The 18099-nt window shown below is 37.4% G+C and overlaps 1 protein-coding gene across 2 annotated transcripts in view; it reads left to right on the plus strand.

The window, feature by feature from the left end:
- The window catches only part of LOC106952508 (uncharacterized), a 71393-nt gene that overhangs the window by 30529 nt on the left and 22765 nt on the right, over positions 1 to 18099 (plus strand). For both annotated transcript variants that reach the window (XM_015040664.1, XM_015040665.1), the window contains exons 4-5: positions 4954 to 5119; positions 8332 to 8508. In XM_015040664.1, the coding sequence (XP_014896150.1) occupies positions 4954 to 5119; positions 8332 to 8508 (343 nt within the window). The remainder of the gene's footprint in view (positions 1 to 4953; positions 5120 to 8331; positions 8509 to 18099) is intronic.

An 18099-nucleotide genomic window follows, 5' to 3' on the forward strand; every position in this document is an offset into this window, starting at 1 on the left:
AAAAAGGAAAAAGGAAAGTGGGAAAAAAATTATTAAAGGAACCCAAAAAAAAAAAATTTGTGGAAAAAATTTTTTTTGGTAAAAAAAAAAAAAAAAAAAAAAAAAGAAGAAATACCATTACTCACAAGAGCTGCATATGTTTTACACCTTCCTCTATATTGTCTTCGTAAATGGGTTAATACTATTAAGATGTATTACTAAAGTGCTTAAGTTTTAAAAAAAATCATTTCTGCGTTTACTTCAATATCTTAAAGAGGGTTTGAACACATTTGTGTGTGTATTGTGATGCCAACAGCTTCAAGGACTGGGCTTTTCATGGTTGAGCAGCTGGACCCCCAAATCGTAGCTCACCAAGTTTAATGAAAAGCATTGGACAGATCAGTGTAAAGCACATCCCCACTTGACTCTAAAGCAGAACAGTGTTCTCTGGAGTGAACAATCATGTTTCTCTTTCTGTTAATCATTCGGATGAATCAGTCAGGGTTTGACAGTTGCCAGGAAAACAGTTCCTGTCTGACTGAATTGTGCCAAGTGCCAGAGAGGGAAACATACTGTTGAGATTGGTCCTCTGGGGCTCAATCCCAGTGAAAGAAACTCTCAGTGCTGGGCCATACAGACTTACTCAATGAATCAGAATGTTATTGAAAAGTTAATTTATACCATTAGCTCAATTCACAGTGAAACACAATGTCTAGATTAATTGCACACAGATGGCGTAATTGTTACAATATTTTTGGAAATTTCATTTTACAGTTGAGGGACAGTACCAACATGACTCCACATAAGTGCATAAAGAAATGTCCATAAGGATGAGCTTGGTGTGGAATAGCATGAATAGTCTGCACAGAGCCCTCAACCACAACTCAGTAGAGAACATATGTGATGAATTGGAGCCAAAACTGTGAGCCAGACATTCTCATCCATCATCGTTGCCTGAAGTCATAAATTCCCCCCTGAAAGAATGGTCAAATTTCACGTAAACACACTCGTAAACCTTGTGGACAGCTTTTCCAGAAGCGTTGAAGCTGCAGTAGGCGAGTTAACTGGGAAAATAAAGCCTGTGTAACAATGGGATATCATCAAAGTATCTGTGTGTGTACAGACTAAAGTCTTCATAATATTGATCATAGAATGTTTATACACCAGTCTCTATATTAAATTGGTTAGTCTTTTCTCCATTTGTGTTAACAATCACTTGGCAGTTAAACATTGATATTGTGGAATTATCCTTTTTTTACATTAGGTTCTTGATGTATGAGGATGAAGAAGAGTCAGTGAGTTGAATTCATGAATTCCATTAATTAAGACTAAAATACAGCTGGTCCATTTGTTCATGCTAATCCTGATGGGTTAACAGAGCAAAACAGCATCAAGCAGCAGTTTGTACTTCTCTTTGTTAGCTCCTATCTAAGCTACGTCCCTAAGAGGGCGCTCCCTAATGTGTCATTTACTTTAACCCTATTTTTGAGGATGTATCCTTTAACCTTAGCTTTGCACGTGCATGCTCTATGTGAGTGCATGTATGTATGTATATATACAAGCATACAAATAGCTAAGAGACAGAGGAAAAAACAGAACTATTTATTCTCAACAATATATTTTTTGAGATGTGGCAAACATGACTTTCAGAAGTTAAAACAAGTATCAGAATGGAGAAGAAGAGAAATGGGCATAATGTGGCTGATTATGCCCATAATTTATTTATCCATCTTATGATGGCTATTTCTGTGACAGGATAAATGCACCTATGCTCCAAAGCATTACAACTTATTCATAGTGCTGCAATGTCCTCCAAAGTCTGCACCAGATATGCAGTAACTCCTTGATGTCTACGGAACAAGATTTCTTAGAAATGGCTTTGATGGAATATTAAATTTATGCCACATCAAATTATGAGGTAAGTCTGATTTTAAAAGTGTCCAACCTGGTAGCAGGTGTACTTAAAATGTGGCAGGTTATTCAGTAAACAGCCAGCGCACCAAGTGATTGAATGAATCAAAAATTATTTTCATGATCATTTTACAGCTATTTCGGTGTTTCTCAGAACAAGCCAAATTCTTAAGCCCATCCTCCACGTTTCAGAGCACAGCAGCATTTCAGAATATTGGGCTGTCCTTGGTGTATTGTTCCATTTTCAAATACTTTGTTGTGTAGTTGATTTTTTTTTTTTTGCTGTCTTCTTATTTGATATTTGTTACCCTTGACGTCAGGAGCAAAGAGCCTTCGTGCTGCCACGGTAACCAGCTGCATGTTACCACTTTGTGCTGAAATGAGGAAAAAAACAGGGAATCATTATGCTTTTCAATGACTTGTATCTCTACATGAGAAGCCTTGATTTGCCGCACCTGTCTGCTCTTCACATAAGTATTGGTGGGTTTCTCTTCAGCCAGGCTTAGTTATGATTTAGTCATTTTTACATTCAAAGCAGCACATAAAATGTCTTACTGACAAGAATCTATTAGAAAATCAGGAAACAAGGTAATATTAAAAGTAATGAGCCCTTCCTGACTTTTACAGCCTAAAATTAGATGTTTTTTCTTCGTGACATGGATCTCTGGAAATATTTCCCCTATTTTTGCCTCATTTACTCATTGCATCCTAGTCTACTAGTGTTTGAAGCTTTGCTGGGCCGTGACCAAGCTCCAAGGTTAATCCAAATCAAATCATTGAGAAGTACGCCGCCTCTTCTGTCAGAAAATCATTAATAAGTGGCCTTCTTGAATGCTGAGCCTCTTTTAAACTTCTCTCAGATTACAGACTTTTGAGATTTTCTCCTTTGAACTTTTTGAAAGCAGTTACATGACTGCAAAGGTGTCTAGTTAGAATGTGAGGTGGTGCTGCAAACATTTGTGAAAACAAGGTAGTCGCTGCTCACGCAGGAACCAAATACGAGTGTGTATTTGTAATTTTGTGTGCAACAACTGAAGGGTGTCCGTCTCCCCTGCCTCAGTTTTTAAATAAATGATTCATTGTGTAGCCTTTCATACCTAAATTGAAATGGAGTCTGCTTTAATCTGGCAAACCACAGCAGACTATGACATTAAGGTTACATGAGGATCAGAGCTGTCACTCGAGCACCATGAGTGCTCTTTGAACATTTTATAGTGGCACAATAATTTCAGCACAAAGATCTTACATCTTTGGACAGTCTATTACATTTTTTATTTGAATGCTGAAGTTAGTTTTAATCTAATCAAAAAGAGTTCAAAAATGTACCTAACAGTCAAGATTAGTTGTGTGCACATCACGTTGCATCAAGCAGTGGGTTGGCTGCTGTATGTGTCACTTGTCTTTTTTGCATCTGGCATCTTGTCTCCCCGATTTTCACATTACGAGAATCTCCTTCAAATCCTCTGCAGTCGTTCAACATTTTAGACCTTTGAGCATTTGAGAGGAAATTCAATACTCACTGCATATTTTTTATAGATAATAACAGGATGTTAAAGAGAACATAATTAAGCTGTTTACATCTCCTAATCAGTTACTGCAATATCATTTTTGACTTCACTCTACATCATTAGTAAGTCTGTATCTGCACTAGCAATAACAAGTGTATAGCTGATATAAGATATTATATTCTACACATAGAGATGAGCCTTTTAAAATATTCAGTTTCAAATTAATACTCCAATAAAATATTTAGTTCACATGCCCAAAACTGTCCAAATAAAAGATGCAAACTGCACTGAAATAATATAGCTCTCCAAAATGCAAAATAACTAACCTTTAATTTAAACGCATTAATACAGTGCAGAAAACAGTCATATTATTTGGGGAAAAATGTTTTTTTTTTTTTTTCACAAAGCCACAACACACTTATTAGCTGCCCTGCTGTTACAGTTTGTGTAAGCCCCTTACCCGTTTATTCTGCTCATGTACCGTTTTATAAGTTTGGCATGGAGCGAAAGGGATCACTTCATTCTGCTCTCCTCAAACCACAGGTTTTATGTCTGTGGGTTATATTTTTATGCCACAGTTTTATTTCTATTTCTATTATGATCTTCTGGCCTTTTGCAAAATTTCCAGGGCTTCTGGGTGAAAAGCAGGCTCACAGTTTGGACTACCCTTTACAATGGATGGATGTGCTTCTCCACATTTTCATCATTTGTTATATGCAACCAGGAATGTTTACCACCTAAAACCCTAAGTCACAAAACTGTTAGGCAAACTCCACACATTTGCTTGTAATATTTATGCATTTGTCTGATGCTTTTCTATCCAAAGCAAATGCCAAATAAGGATGTAAAAACTTAATTAAATCAGTGTTAACGATCAACTACTTAGAAGGTAGACCACCGGTCAGGTTCTCCCATCGTAAAAGTACTGTAGAGTGCAGACATAAAGAAAAGTGCACAATGAGGAGAGGCACTCTTAAGAGCCGGGTGTTCAAGACTTTTTAAGATAGACAGTGACACCCCTGCTCTGGTAATACTATGTACATTTTTGAGGGTAGCACAGATAAATGTGTTTTACCTGGCATGATCCCCTAACAAAAGCTTAGTATGTTCTTTTTGTTTTTCTCAGTAATTTTAGCCCTCTTCTAAGTGGGCTAAAATGTAGAACTTCTTCCACTCCAGGTATTGTCCTCTTCTTCTACCTCTGTAGTCCCCACTGGATTATCACCGATTGATCTCTTCGATTCTGGCTGCGAGAGAACTCAGATGGTTTTGTGACATTAGCTCCAAACTGCTTTGATTAAATTCAGTGCAGTTTAAATACTGCAGAGGATCAATCATTCTCTCCCGTTAATCAGACTCAGCCAAGTTTTTAAAGCTAAGTCCTCAGCAGAGTCCTAGGCTTGGTGTGGCGCTGGACTTCACATTTAGTAGTTTATGTCCTGGCTATGTCAAACGGATTTCTGTAACAACACTTGTCTGATCAACCCATTTTCTCTCTCTGTTTCATTTCTACTACCTGTCCCCCAATCTCACTCCCTTCCATGCATCAATGAAGGTCCATCTCCTGAAGGACCAGCTGAGCGCAGAGGCCACAGCTCGGCTGGAGGCCCAGGCTCGAGTCCATCAGCTGCTGCTCCAGAACAAAGACCTGCTGCAGCACATCTCCCTGCTGGTTAAACAAATCCAGGAGCTAGAATCCAAGATGGTTGGACCAAATTCCAGTAAGTTAATATCTCATTATTTATGTCTGATCTTATGCGCTTACAGTGGATTAGAGTTGATAAGTTAGTTGTTGATAAGTCAGGCATGGTCATCAAATGTATGTTAAGCAGGATAGAAACCCACCTTGACATGTAAGCTACCCTCCTCCCTACATCCAGCTACTTCTTCCCAGTCTGACCTCTTCCTCAGTCTGTCCCTAGGTCACATGTTTCTCCCTACGACGAATCCTCCTGAATCTCTAAGTTTCCCTTACACACAGAGATATAAACTTCTTTTAGTAGCCCCTCGGGCTGGTAGAGTTATTGTCTCTGCCACCACGTGCAGACAATGCGGCCACATTAATCCGGGCTGCGTGTGAATGTCACCAGAAACCTCAAGCCGATCCTACTGGGCGGATTCAGCTGGCAAATTTTACATTATGTTGTCATTAGTCCTTCAAGATACTAGAGTAGATACGGATTTTCCATGAATCCTATTTTTCAAAAGACAGCCAGTAGCTGCAACATCAACAAGAGAGAAAACACACTGGTAAGCCTTTAGCTAAAATATCAATGTTACAATATTGAAAAACTTTATAACTGTCATATTTATGCATGTTTATTGACAGCAGTCAAGCATAAATCTTCACTAATGAAAACAAAAGGATATTCAAATTTATTGCGATTAGTATAAGTATCTGCACAATCGTGGGCACGGAAATTAGGTTCTCTTTTCTTTCGGTTCATTCAAAAATCGCAGTCATTTGGTTTGTCTCCATTAACCCTGCCGTACTGTAATACATTTGAATGATGCTTTCACAAGATGAGTCTTTTATCTAAGGTTATTCTGCTCAGTCAAAACTGAAGATTCATGAAACATGCTAGAGAGAAATGTTCCAAAAGACCCCAAACAAATAACAACAAAACCTTTAGGCATTGTCCATATTCCGCAGCCCAGTTGCAGAGTGCATAAAGGGCTTAGAGTAGAGATTAGCTTTGGACCAAGTCACAATATAAAGTTGGCCTGCAGACACAGTTGTAGAAATTCTACTAAAAATCAAGCGCATTAAATGTAGGATTAAAAAACCACGAGTGAATACGTATTTAGTCATCTTTCTGTTTGTGCTCAGAAAGATGCCAGTACTCAAACTCTCTTCCTTTGTGAAGCTGCTGCTATTCATGGTAAGATAGTTGAGTATGTTTTACTATTGGACTCTTAACTTTCTAATTTTGTTTCAGACACAACACACGTCCTACTGATGTTCAGCTGTCGCAGACCCCCCTCTGTCCTCTCCAATGCCTCCCTTCGCAGCTTTGTGCATTTTAAAGCCTCTTCTTTGACTATTCAGACAGACAATCTTCTCAGCAACACCACAGCCCAGTCTGCCCTCCAAATGTCACTCTGCAGGAAACAATCTTTAATCTTTTCAGCAAATATTTCAAACGTGAAGCTTTGCTTATTACTCCCTAGGCAAGTTGGACTTTTTAATATGCTTCTCTGTCCACACTTGAAAACTTTCTGCAGACATGCTTAATTTTTTTTTTTTTTTTTTTCTGATACAAAAAATGGAAGAGATAGGTGCTAGAAACTAATCTTCCACATTTACTACTCAAGAGCTCTCAAAGTCCAATCCTGTACATGGAACGTTTTTAGATCTAGTACAGCTAATGCAAGTTAACCATTTAAATTAAAGATGGGCATATCTTGCCGTGATAGTGCAACCCATTTTACTTTTGGTGTATTGACAGTGACGAGCTGAAATTGCACTAATCTAAATCAACATTATTAATCATTTTACTGAAATCGAAGGGCAGCTTGACCAAGATGAGAGGTCTATTCAAACTGTGTACAATCAGGTAACATCATTTACTTTTAAATGGCGCTCTCTTTAACAGAAATCAGAACTTGAAGCATTTAAAAGATTTAGACCATCTTTTAAAGAGTTGTTTTTCAGTTTTGTGGCATATGCTTCAATTACTGCCATGGTTACATGTATTAAATCCAGTACATAGACATGCAAACTGCCTCTACAAACTTGTAAAAGAATTGGACACTCAGGAGCTCAGTAATTTCAATCTGAATGCTGTGATATTATGCCAGCTCAACATTAAGTCCACTTATGTCAAATATGTGGCATTGTAACACAGTGGAGGTGACTGGGAATGGCAGCAACCCTGTGTTTTGTGTTTTTCAAAGCAAAAGGCCTTGAAAAACACAGAGCAGCTCCAGTAGAAGCCTAGCCACAGAGTGAACAGAGGTCACTAACGCAACAATAACTAGAGATCTCCAAACTGTACATAACCTTCTGATTTGCTCAAGAGTACTGCATAGAGGTCTCGGTGAAATGGGTTTCCATAATTGAGGCGCTGCCGCCAATGTTTAATTCACAAATTATACTACAAAATGTTGGTTGAAATGACCCTAGAGTCTACATAAGTCTAGGATCATGTAGATACATGATACAGTTACATGGACAAATCTGGGTTTCTGACTTTAACTGGAGAATAATACTTTCCTAATCACATTCTCTCAACTACAAAGTTTGGTGTGAGAGCCAGGTTTTCTACTCAAACATCAGTGCCTGACCTCACAAATATACATCTGAAAGAATGGCAAGAAAAAAAAATCTCATTACAACATACTACTAACCATTGTGGAAAGCCTTCTCATAGGATTTCAAGCAGTTAAAGCTTAAAATGATTTGGCCTGATATCATAAGAAACCCCATGGATAAAGAATGGGGTGCTTCTCAACTGTTTGTATTATGTAGGCAGACAAGTGAATCCTCTTGTGAGACACAGACTATATATAATTTAGCAAGCCAATCTCAGTTTTGGTTAAGAAACAAGAGTTGGAAACTTTGTAAGCACTGTTCTAATGTATGATTGAACTTTAAATTTGAACCTGAAAACATGGACAATTTCCTTAGAGCCACTTTCTGCTTCATGTCAGTACTGTGTGCTTCTAAACAGTGACACAAAATACTTCAGAGCGCCACATGATGATGATGAAATACTGAAGGCCACAACTGACCTTTCTTGCTGTGTAAGAGACTCCTCTGATTTATGTTGTTAGAATTTATATCGCTCTGTTTCCAGCAATTCATTTTTTTCTTTATGACATACAGTTGTCTTTTGAGAAGATGACTGATGGGAGAACAACGTGAATCAAGCAATCAAGTCATTACTTGATCACCTAATATCCATCTTCTCCACTTACCTCTTTTCTCCAGTGGGCTCTCAGGACAGTTTGTTGGAGATCACCTTCCGCTCCACGGTACCTCCAGTGATCTGCGACGCTACCACACCCAAATCCGAGGTGTCCGACATCAACCTCTCTGCACTCGGCACTGGTGACGGAACCAGCAACGCCTTTTCCTCTACCAACGGGACTCTGGGAAGCCCACTAGGTAGGGACCAATGTCTACTCAAACTGGAGTGTTTCCGTTTCCTCCCGGGACCGCCGGGGCCTCCACCTCCTCGACTCCCTTCGCCTCCCCCGTCTCTCAAGCCTAACAAGCCAGTGACTCAAGGTCGAGATGTGCCTAACACTCCAGCGAGCATCTTATCCAGAGAAGTGAAATCTTTGGACTGCCTGGAGTTCACCAGGTTTCGCGAGTCAGGTATCGCTTCAGAGTACGAGTCGAACTCAGACGACAGCGATGACAGGGAAGACGAGGGGGAGGGCGATGAGGATGAGGATGAGGAGATGGAGATCTTTGGCTGGGGAACAGATGGGGAGACGTTGAGACTGCTCAATGCTCTCAACAAACAGGGAGCTCCTGACTGCCTGGGAGATGAAATAGCCATTTGAGACTTTTCCTGTTTTGATGAAAACTCCTCTATTCCTGTCTTACTCACTTCAAATTTCTGTACGGCTAACATTTTGTGGACTAACCTCTGTCAGGTGCGCACAACTATTTATATGAGATTCATATAGTTATACCTCATGTACTTATAATGAATAACAGTTTTCCAGTTACAGATTGTGTTTTTGATGTTTCAGTTTGTTCAGCTTCTAAATTAATTTTCTTCTCTTTTATTTTCAATTTTAAATGTAGCATTCATACCACTGTGACATTCATAAAATTGAAATAGGTCATCCGACATTACATGTTATGCAAAACTATTAGTTAGGTTTATCTTGATGTGTAATTTCTCTCATTGAAATAAATCAAATTAAATATTTCTTACTGTCTTGATGTAGCACAGTGATTTGGTCTGCAGAATGTGTTAGCTGAACATACCTTCCGTCAACGAAGAATAGAGTAAAAGAACAATTGAAACTATTGATAGTAAAGAACAATAGAGCTGGTTGTTTTTTACAAATGTAAAATGTCAGAACGTCAGTCCGAAGGTAGCACAAATTTAAAGTAAATTGTGTGATTAAAAAATGTTAAGTACCTCAAGCACACTGCTACTGTAACTGGTCTGAAGCAAAGCATCGTATTTTCTACTCAACACCCAAAATGGTAAATGGCAAATGTCCTGTGTTTGTACAGCACTTTATCTTGCGCTTTATTCTGCAGTAAGGTATTTATCGATTCATGCACACATTCGCATGCTGATTGTGGAAAGCCAGAGTTGCCCTGGAACAGTAGGACAGAAGTGAGGCTGCCAGATCTTCCAACCACCAGCAGCAGATCTATTTTTTTCTCAGTTGGACATAGGATTCCATAAACAGGAGAACGTGTACTATTATTGCGCCAATACTTAATAGTTCAACAAGTAAGATTTTTGACAAACACCTAATTTGTAATCAAAATGTCGACACCCTTTGTATGCTTTAACATGTTTGCTACTTCAGCAAAGCTCTTCACATCTCTGGCAATTCTGTTATTAGAAATTCATCACTCTTGGAAATATAATAACTTACTATTTATGGCATAAAAGCAATGCTTTGCTTTTCTAATTTTGTGGCATTTTTAGCAGCTACAAGATGGCCTGTTCGTGTTTCCAAAGAAAGCCCAACTCATCGACCCACTGCCACTGTGTTCGACACTTTGTGGTGTTTGTGTCAAAATGCTCTACTGGGTTTTCTTCCTAACATGGTGCTGTGTCGCTTTACTAAATATCTTCACTTTGTTGTATGCAATCTGTTCATAGAACATTTTTCAAGAAATCTTGTGGCTGGTTCAGACACAAATTTTGCTGCCACATTCATCTAGAGAGGACACCTTTTTCTTTTTCAAAGCTTTCACATTTTGGCATTCTTGTCTAGCCTTGTCATAATTGTCATGTCATAAAACGTCAAAGTTGAACATGCTAACTGTGGCATGCCGATTCTGGGATGGAGCTCTTGGGTGTTTTGCAGTATCACTGTGCTTTTCAGATTCTCTTTGAGAATCTGTCTTAAGTTCCCAGTTGTCCAATTATAGCAATCTTAAAACATCTGGATCTTTAGAAAATGTGGTTATGTTACTATTAGGTCGCTACTTTATTTGGTTTACACTCAAATAAGAAAAACTTAAATTTGATGGAGACGTGACCAAAGAGACAGGCTTACATTATATGTTGGCTTGTCAAAAACATTCATCATCTTAAAACGGCCTAAGGATACAAAAATGAGGAAAAAAAAACATATTTAGATAAAGCAATGTTTGAAAGCTGTAGGCAGACATCTGGTCAGACTAACTTGAGTCCTGCGTAGGAGAAAACAGTCATGTTTTTTTTTTTTTTTTTTTTTTTTTTTTTTACTGGAGTCGGTACATTAACTCTAATGCATAAATTTTCAACAAAAGAGTTAGACTGAGTCATGCTTCTACTGCAGCGGTTCGTCATCTCTGTACAGGCGAGGTTCACTCAGAGTTCCCCTAAAATCTGAAACATCTAAAATGTAGGATATGAATATTCTGGAAGTGCACAAACATATTATAACTAGAAACAAAAATAAGAGTCTCCTAAGACACAAATCTATTTGCAGGAAACACTGTTTAAAAAGAGCAAACTGAAATATTGAGAGAGCAAATAGCCTGAGAGAGTAAATAGTTTTGCAATCTCAAGCATATACGTCTGTTTGCTAAAATCTAACATAGTCTCACCTTCCTTTTCTGTGCCTCCCTTTTTAATTACACTCAAAAGTCATCAGACACACTGACATGCTTCCTGATTCAGGAGCTGAGCTTTGAATTTTATTTTATTTATTTATTTTTAGCAGATAAAACTTTAAAATGAGAGTCCCTGTGTGCATTTATTTTCTTCTATCTGTTTTTGAATAGGCAATGATCCTATGTGAAATCAAATTATATCCTAACATGATACTCTGGGCTTGGTATTTACCTTCACAACATTTTGTCAGGTTAGACCAGGGGGGGAACCCAATTAGCCCTGGGAGTAGGTGAAACAGGATGTGAGGCTGAAGAACTTGTATTTCTTGATGAAGTGGAAAGCAACTAATTTTGTCATGAAATTGCAAACTCTTGGCTCCAATTTATTGATGATCTTTGCTGCCGTCTGCAATTTGAGGAAGTGGAGTCGCTGTTACCCAGTTTATAATTGCTGGTTGCTTTTCAATAGAGATGTGTATCTGTATCCAGTTTTCTGCATCATCCCACACCAACCTCTGTACTTACCTTTTTATCTGCCCCTCTTTCTCTCTCCACAGATTCTACCCATTTCAATTGTCTGCTATTTCCTTTCTTTTGTAATTTATGTAAAGCTGGGATTAGTTAGATCTAAAGGAACACTGCTTGTTTGTTTCCTTCATTGAACACAAACACAAAACTCCACAATAGTTGCTCACAGATTGAAGCTAAGAGTTGTCTCATTTATTTATATCCAGCTCTGGGTAAAGCCTAAGGGCACAATGCTATATTAAAGTATTAATTTCGATTCATGCTGAAAGCTAACAAGTTTTCATTTTGCACTTTGGTTTATCTGAGCAATATTACAGTTTTTGGCAATAACTCATCTGAGACTTAAAACGGGGTCAGGCCAAATCCTTAAGCGCTTAGCGTCTCTTTCACAGAGCTTTAGCCTGATGTGATCAAACCAACCAGTGAACTGAGCTCTATGTAACTGCGTTTCCTTTTGAATCTGTTCTTATTTGGGAATGAAAGAAATTTTGTTGTATATAAAATTGTACAAAGTTGGTAATGCAGCTCTTTCCCCACTTACCCCACAAAACTATGCAAAAACCATTACAATAAACATTTAACCCAATGACAGAATCTCACGTAAAGAAATAATTCCTGTTAAAAAAAAAAAAAAAGTTGGTGTTTGGAAAGAATCATATGTGTCCCTACCACTTTTTATGAAGTAAATGCTGAAACATCTTAAACTTTATACTTTTAAGTTATAGTTCTCGTAAGTTCTAGTTTTATAAGTTATAATTGCTCTTGTTTTTCAGGAGTAAAACTTTGATGAAAGAGACCTGGGGAAAAAAAGTTTCTCAAGTAACTCCAGAGCTGAGTGAGAAATGTAGCAAATAGTTCAAAGTGGTTACCAAGTGTCCACAAAATCTCTTGGTAACCACAACCAAGTGAATGCTGTCTACCTGTCAACCTGTTGTCGGGGAGACGGTGCAAGAAAGGCCTTTTTTCTTTGCTACCTTAATAAATGCCCCATGTGTGAAGCTTGATGAATGCTGCTGAGATTTTAACTGGATTGCGTTGTAATCATTGAGAATACGATTAAGATTTCAGCAAAAATCAGTCCAAGTGGATCTAGTATGAAACAAAAGATGAATTTGGTTAAGTGTAGTGGAGGATCTGTCATGCTGTGGGCCTCTTTCTCTTCCAAAAGCCAAAATTTTTCAATAAAGTTTATTTGTGTATTTCAGCGATTCACAGTGCTTTACATCATGAAGACATAAAAATAGTTCTTTGGACACAAACCTTGTCTTTGTCTTCTTCCACAGCCAAAATACATTAATATTATTGTTTTCATCACTGAATTAATTTGATTAAAAGTGAGTTTTTTTACATTCAGCTACTGCAATTTGGAGGGATTTATTGTTTTTGGCTTCTTACACATTCCTCGCAGGTGAGCCAATGAGTTTCAAGTGTGCTCTGATTCAAATGTAATTGAAACAAAATGATACCAACAGAAGAGTAAAATATGCTACAAGTTAAAATGATTTTATGTCATAGTTTTCTGATTTCTCTCCTTTGTGAATCAAGAAAAATAATATTGTCTGAGCTGCCAGCTGATGTGCTTGGATACCCTTACATCTTTATAAAAGTCATGACAAGACATTAAAGGGAGACAGATGGAGAGTGATGCACAGTAAAGATTCCTGATTGAAATCAGATGGAGGACATAAAAGTTCAGGATCATCACTTTATGGGCCACATTTCGTACATATAAATTAATTTCCCATAAATTACTCGGACTCACTAGGGACAGGCAGTTCCAAGTATGAAAAGTGCAAAGAACGACCTTTATGCTTCAGTCTCTTCTTCATCATTTTTTATTTTCTCTTCATCTTCCTCCCCCATCTTGTTTTTTTTTTGTTTTTTTTTTCCTTGCCAATGTCTTAGGTTTCAATTTATTTAATTTAAAGTTCCCAACGCATTTTGCCCTATGTGAGTTTTTTTTTTTTTTTTTTTTTTTTCCAAATGGAGACGTAGATTCCAATTCATTCAAGTCGAGGCTGTTCTCACTGACTGAACATAAGGCAATTAGAGTTCTGAGAAAGGCAGTCTTTCTGAATGTTATTGAAGCATTTAGGTTACTTGAATTATTTCAACGAACATCTAAAAATTTACACAATGCATACTGCAACTCTAGTATTTCATGAGTTCATTTTTTTTTTCAATTATTACTTGAATAATTCAAACTTTTGATAGAACATTTTGTGATCAAACACATTTTAAAAGTATGTAGACATGTGATGGTATGGAACAGTTATTATTGGATAAAGAAGATCTTTAAAAACACCCAAAAAAAGCTACTAAAGGTATATTTTGCTTCTGTGTGACTGCTGCCTGTCATAATGCGGCAAACCAATGATCCAATGCAATCGGATTCTAGGAAAAATCCTGAAACTACTATCCAACTTTTTATTACCTAGCTGTAATAGAAAGTGCCACCAACATTTCTTTCTGCATTTCTTCACTCATGATATATACATTTTCATATTCAAAGAGGCTGTGTTCTGCTCTGACTCTGCACCCTCAGGGCAAAATTTATTTTTGTCTTTGCCTTTTTTCATTTTATCATATCTGTATTTCTTTAACTTGTGGGTCACCTTTACCGTACTCTCTTCCTATCTTCTGAACTCAACTTTTCCTCTGACCTCTCCAAAATGTCAGACTTCCTTTTTTATTTTTAATGCACCCTCTTGTGCTTCTTCGTGCATTTGTGATTCATGTTTTGTGACTGTGGAAAAAGGGATAGCCCTCAGCCTTTCACCTTGACAGATGGGGAGATAGTAATTACTTTGTATCGTGCTTGTGGAAAACAGACTTATGAGAGCAGCCTGTCAGAAAATACTAACCAATCTTTTCGTGGGATACATATGGTCCACTCAAGCTGAAACTGTTTATAACAGAGAGGAGCTAATTGTGTTATTAGTTAATCTATTAGCTTTAATCATTAATCATGTTATTCATTAACCCTTTAATTTGCATATTGTGTACATTCAATTGCACACAATAATGTACACAACATCGTGTATAATATTGTCAGAAAAGCAAGAAAGTAGTAAATGGTAGTTGACGAGCTTAGAAACTATGTTGGCTTTTACATCCTAAAAATGAAAAATAAAAATAAAATGGACTGCAATAGGCATTCTTTTTGGTATTATTAAAATTCCTCAAATATCTCAAACTCTTCTTTCACTCAGCCATAACTGCATGTACAAGTTGTTTGCCACTGAAAGCTACTCTGCCAACTTGTCCAGCAGAGTAGAACTGGGGTTGGGCACTTGCATTGATTTCTTCATCACAGACACATGTTGTTTGAAACTGAGTTTAAAGACTTGGACAGCAAAGGGGCACTGTAGATCAATATACAGTCCAGTCTGTCACCAGCTGATGCACACACCCACAACTTCTGGAGCTTATGAATACAATCTAGTCCTTTAAATTGTCAGCACACTAATTCAACAGCTCAGAAAAACCATTAGATTGTGGTCAAATGCTTAAAGGAGACAGCAACTGGTACTGGTGACATCTAGTGGTAAGGTTGTCTAAAAGAATTTTCTGTACCTCCTCTTTCGAAGTACAGGAGCATTACGTAGCTGTTGATTCAATATTCTAGTGATGCAGTTGAATTACTGGAACTATTTACTCCAATCTAGTATAGAAACAACAACTCACGTTTTCACAATAGCACATTTGAAATGACTGACATTATTATAAATAGATCAGAGCATCTGTTGCCTTTTTGTTTACCGTAGATTGCTTACATATCAGGTAATGTGTTTAGAGTAAGTCATAGGTGTTTGATTCAAGGTTTCAGCATAGAGTCACGAAAGCACAAACAGAATTGTGGAGGTTCTTTGCGCAAAAGAGTGTTAGCATTTGTTGTCATTAGCTTGGTCATAGGAACGAGGACATAAGTATAAAAATATTATCCATTTATGTTAAGACAATAGTCAACAACAGTTCAATAAAAGCAAATATAGAAATAGTTTACAAGAAAGGACCCAAAAAACTGATCTCTTCTCAATGAACACAACAGGGAATTTGCACACAATGGCTGTCCTGAAACAAGGAAGTAAGGGAAGAGGAGTTCAAACCAAACAATGGATAAACCAAGGGGACTAACTTAAGCCAACAAATTATAACTGCAACACAAATGCAAAAACTAAAAGATAATAACACAAAAATGTTTCTAATAATAAGACTTTATCTTGGTCGCTTATCCAGAGTCATGTCCACTTCTTCCAGCAGCCTGATGAGTTCCTCCACTTCCTGCTGTGACATCACAAAAAGTCCTCTCCCCCAGCCAGTTCTTTAATTCTCAGCAAAACATAAATGAATACTGTTAACGATCTGAACAAACATAAGCGCTGTTTACCAAATGTGTGCACCTTTATTACCAAACAAGTATTTTAAACCAATATTACAGAATAAGTTTGCTGGGGAGAAAAAGCAAAGAATTAGCACTGAGAAATGGCTGGAGGAGCCTCCACAAGAATTTATCCCAAGGCTGTCCTCTGTTTGAAAGGCCGTCAACTAAGTTAGCTGTGATAATGTGGAATATGGCTGTGAGATGCATGAGGAGTCAGTGGGTCACATGTAAACAAACAATCACATTAGACCATTAAAGCCTTGGAATTAATGGCTCTGTCTGTGCTAGAAGAGCAGAAGGCATAAAGTGCTCAAAACAGGCAAGTAATTAACCCTCTGACCTCAGCATTAACAATAAGAGGTAGAACTTTGTCAGAAGCTACTTAGATTGATGTGATGAGTATGGACAGATTAGTCTTAACCTAGAGACAGTTGTGTTTTCTGGATGTTTTGTCTTTTTATTCTCTTTTGGTGCTCATGTAAGGGAATGTTCCCTCCACCACCCATACTTTCAACGTATTGCTCAGTCAGATGACACTTTATTCTTTACATTTGTGAAATATTCAGCAGTGCCGCATGTCTCTGTGTAGATTTCTGCTCTGTGTTCGCTCCATGTGCAGTTGCAATCTGCTTTTGATGTTGCTGTGATGCAGAACTGACACCTGTTTTGTATGACAGAGTAGCTTGAGTCATAATCTGCCACATGTGGAGCTCAGGATGTGAATGGCCAGCATGCAAAGATGATTAACTGAAGGTGTTTACATATGCCACATCTGTTTTAAGAGCCAGCTTTCCTTTCTTTGTTTTGGCCATGTTTCTTTTGCATGACTTTGAATTTGTTGATGCCAATGGAATAAAAAATTGTCAGATTGTATATTTTAATTTGGGCTTCAAGTTTTTGGCATCTCTGTCAAAGTAGATACCTAGGGGAAGGTCACCTTTTCAAAAGCTGTTAAGTTTCTTTTAAAAGAAAAAAACACAACAAAATACAATACTGCTAAATGTGTGATGCAAGATTTCACCAAATATGAGATTTTTGTTGACAACCTTCAAATTACTTTTCACCAAAAAGTTAAAAGCATCACGCAGTGATGAGAATTACTGAAATTGTCATTTAAAAGCTAAGCTTTACAAATGTTTTGTTTTTTTGTTTTTTTTGTTTTTTTTATTGAGATCTAAAGTTAATAACTGCACATAACAATTCAGCCCATTGTTATATGGCCTAAATAATTGAAATGCATAATGCACAGTGCTGTAGTCTTTTATTTATATGGTTTATTGGTATTCATGCTTCAAAGGTTTTTACAAAGTCTTGAACATAAAAGAAGATTTTGTAATAAAGAGTTAAAAGACTTGCCAATAGTTTTGTCCTTTATGGTGCCATGTGTTCCATGTGTGTAAGGCTCAGTCTGTATGATGTAACTGTTATTTTCAAAGGAACTTTGCTGCCTGTCAAGATCCAGCACAAATCTTCATTACATATAATATCAGAAGTAATTTCTGCCTTTCATTTTTTTATGTTTTTTATTTCATTTTATTTTATTGTGAAAATACATTTTGGAAGGAGCGCATACCAACCCCTCTGTGTCTGTGTGATGTTGAGATCAAATGAAAGTTACAATTCAACAAATCTTGAAATCGTTCATTCACCCCTGCAGAAACCCCATGGCTGTTTTCATCTCTTGCAGCTGCTCATATGAGCAGGAGTCAAAATCTCTAAAACGGACAAAAATAGAAGCAGATAAGAGCTGTAAAACCTGGGACAATGTTTGCACGTTTTAATTATTTATATATATTTTTCTTTTTCTTTTCTTTTATTGCTACACCTGTCCTTCTGTCTACTACCCCTCCCCCACACCGGAGGGAGTTGTCTGGTCAGACAGAAGGTGATTTAGCAAAAGACTGAGTTAATTATTGATCTGGTGGCATAGATATATAGCAGACTGGTAGCACTTAAACATGTCTGGCTAGATTCAACACTGCTGTCGTATACAGTCAGTGGTGGAGAAAGTACTCAAAAAATGTACTTAAGTAAAAGTACAA

The sequence above is a fragment of the Poecilia latipinna genome, unplaced genomic scaffold (genome assembly GCF_001443285.1).
Source record: "Poecilia latipinna isolate Pla-1442-1.1 unplaced genomic scaffold, P_latipinna-1.0 Scaffold522, whole genome shotgun sequence".
In the NCBI taxonomy this organism is placed as follows: domain Eukaryota; kingdom Metazoa; phylum Chordata; class Actinopteri; order Cyprinodontiformes; family Poeciliidae; genus Poecilia; species Poecilia latipinna.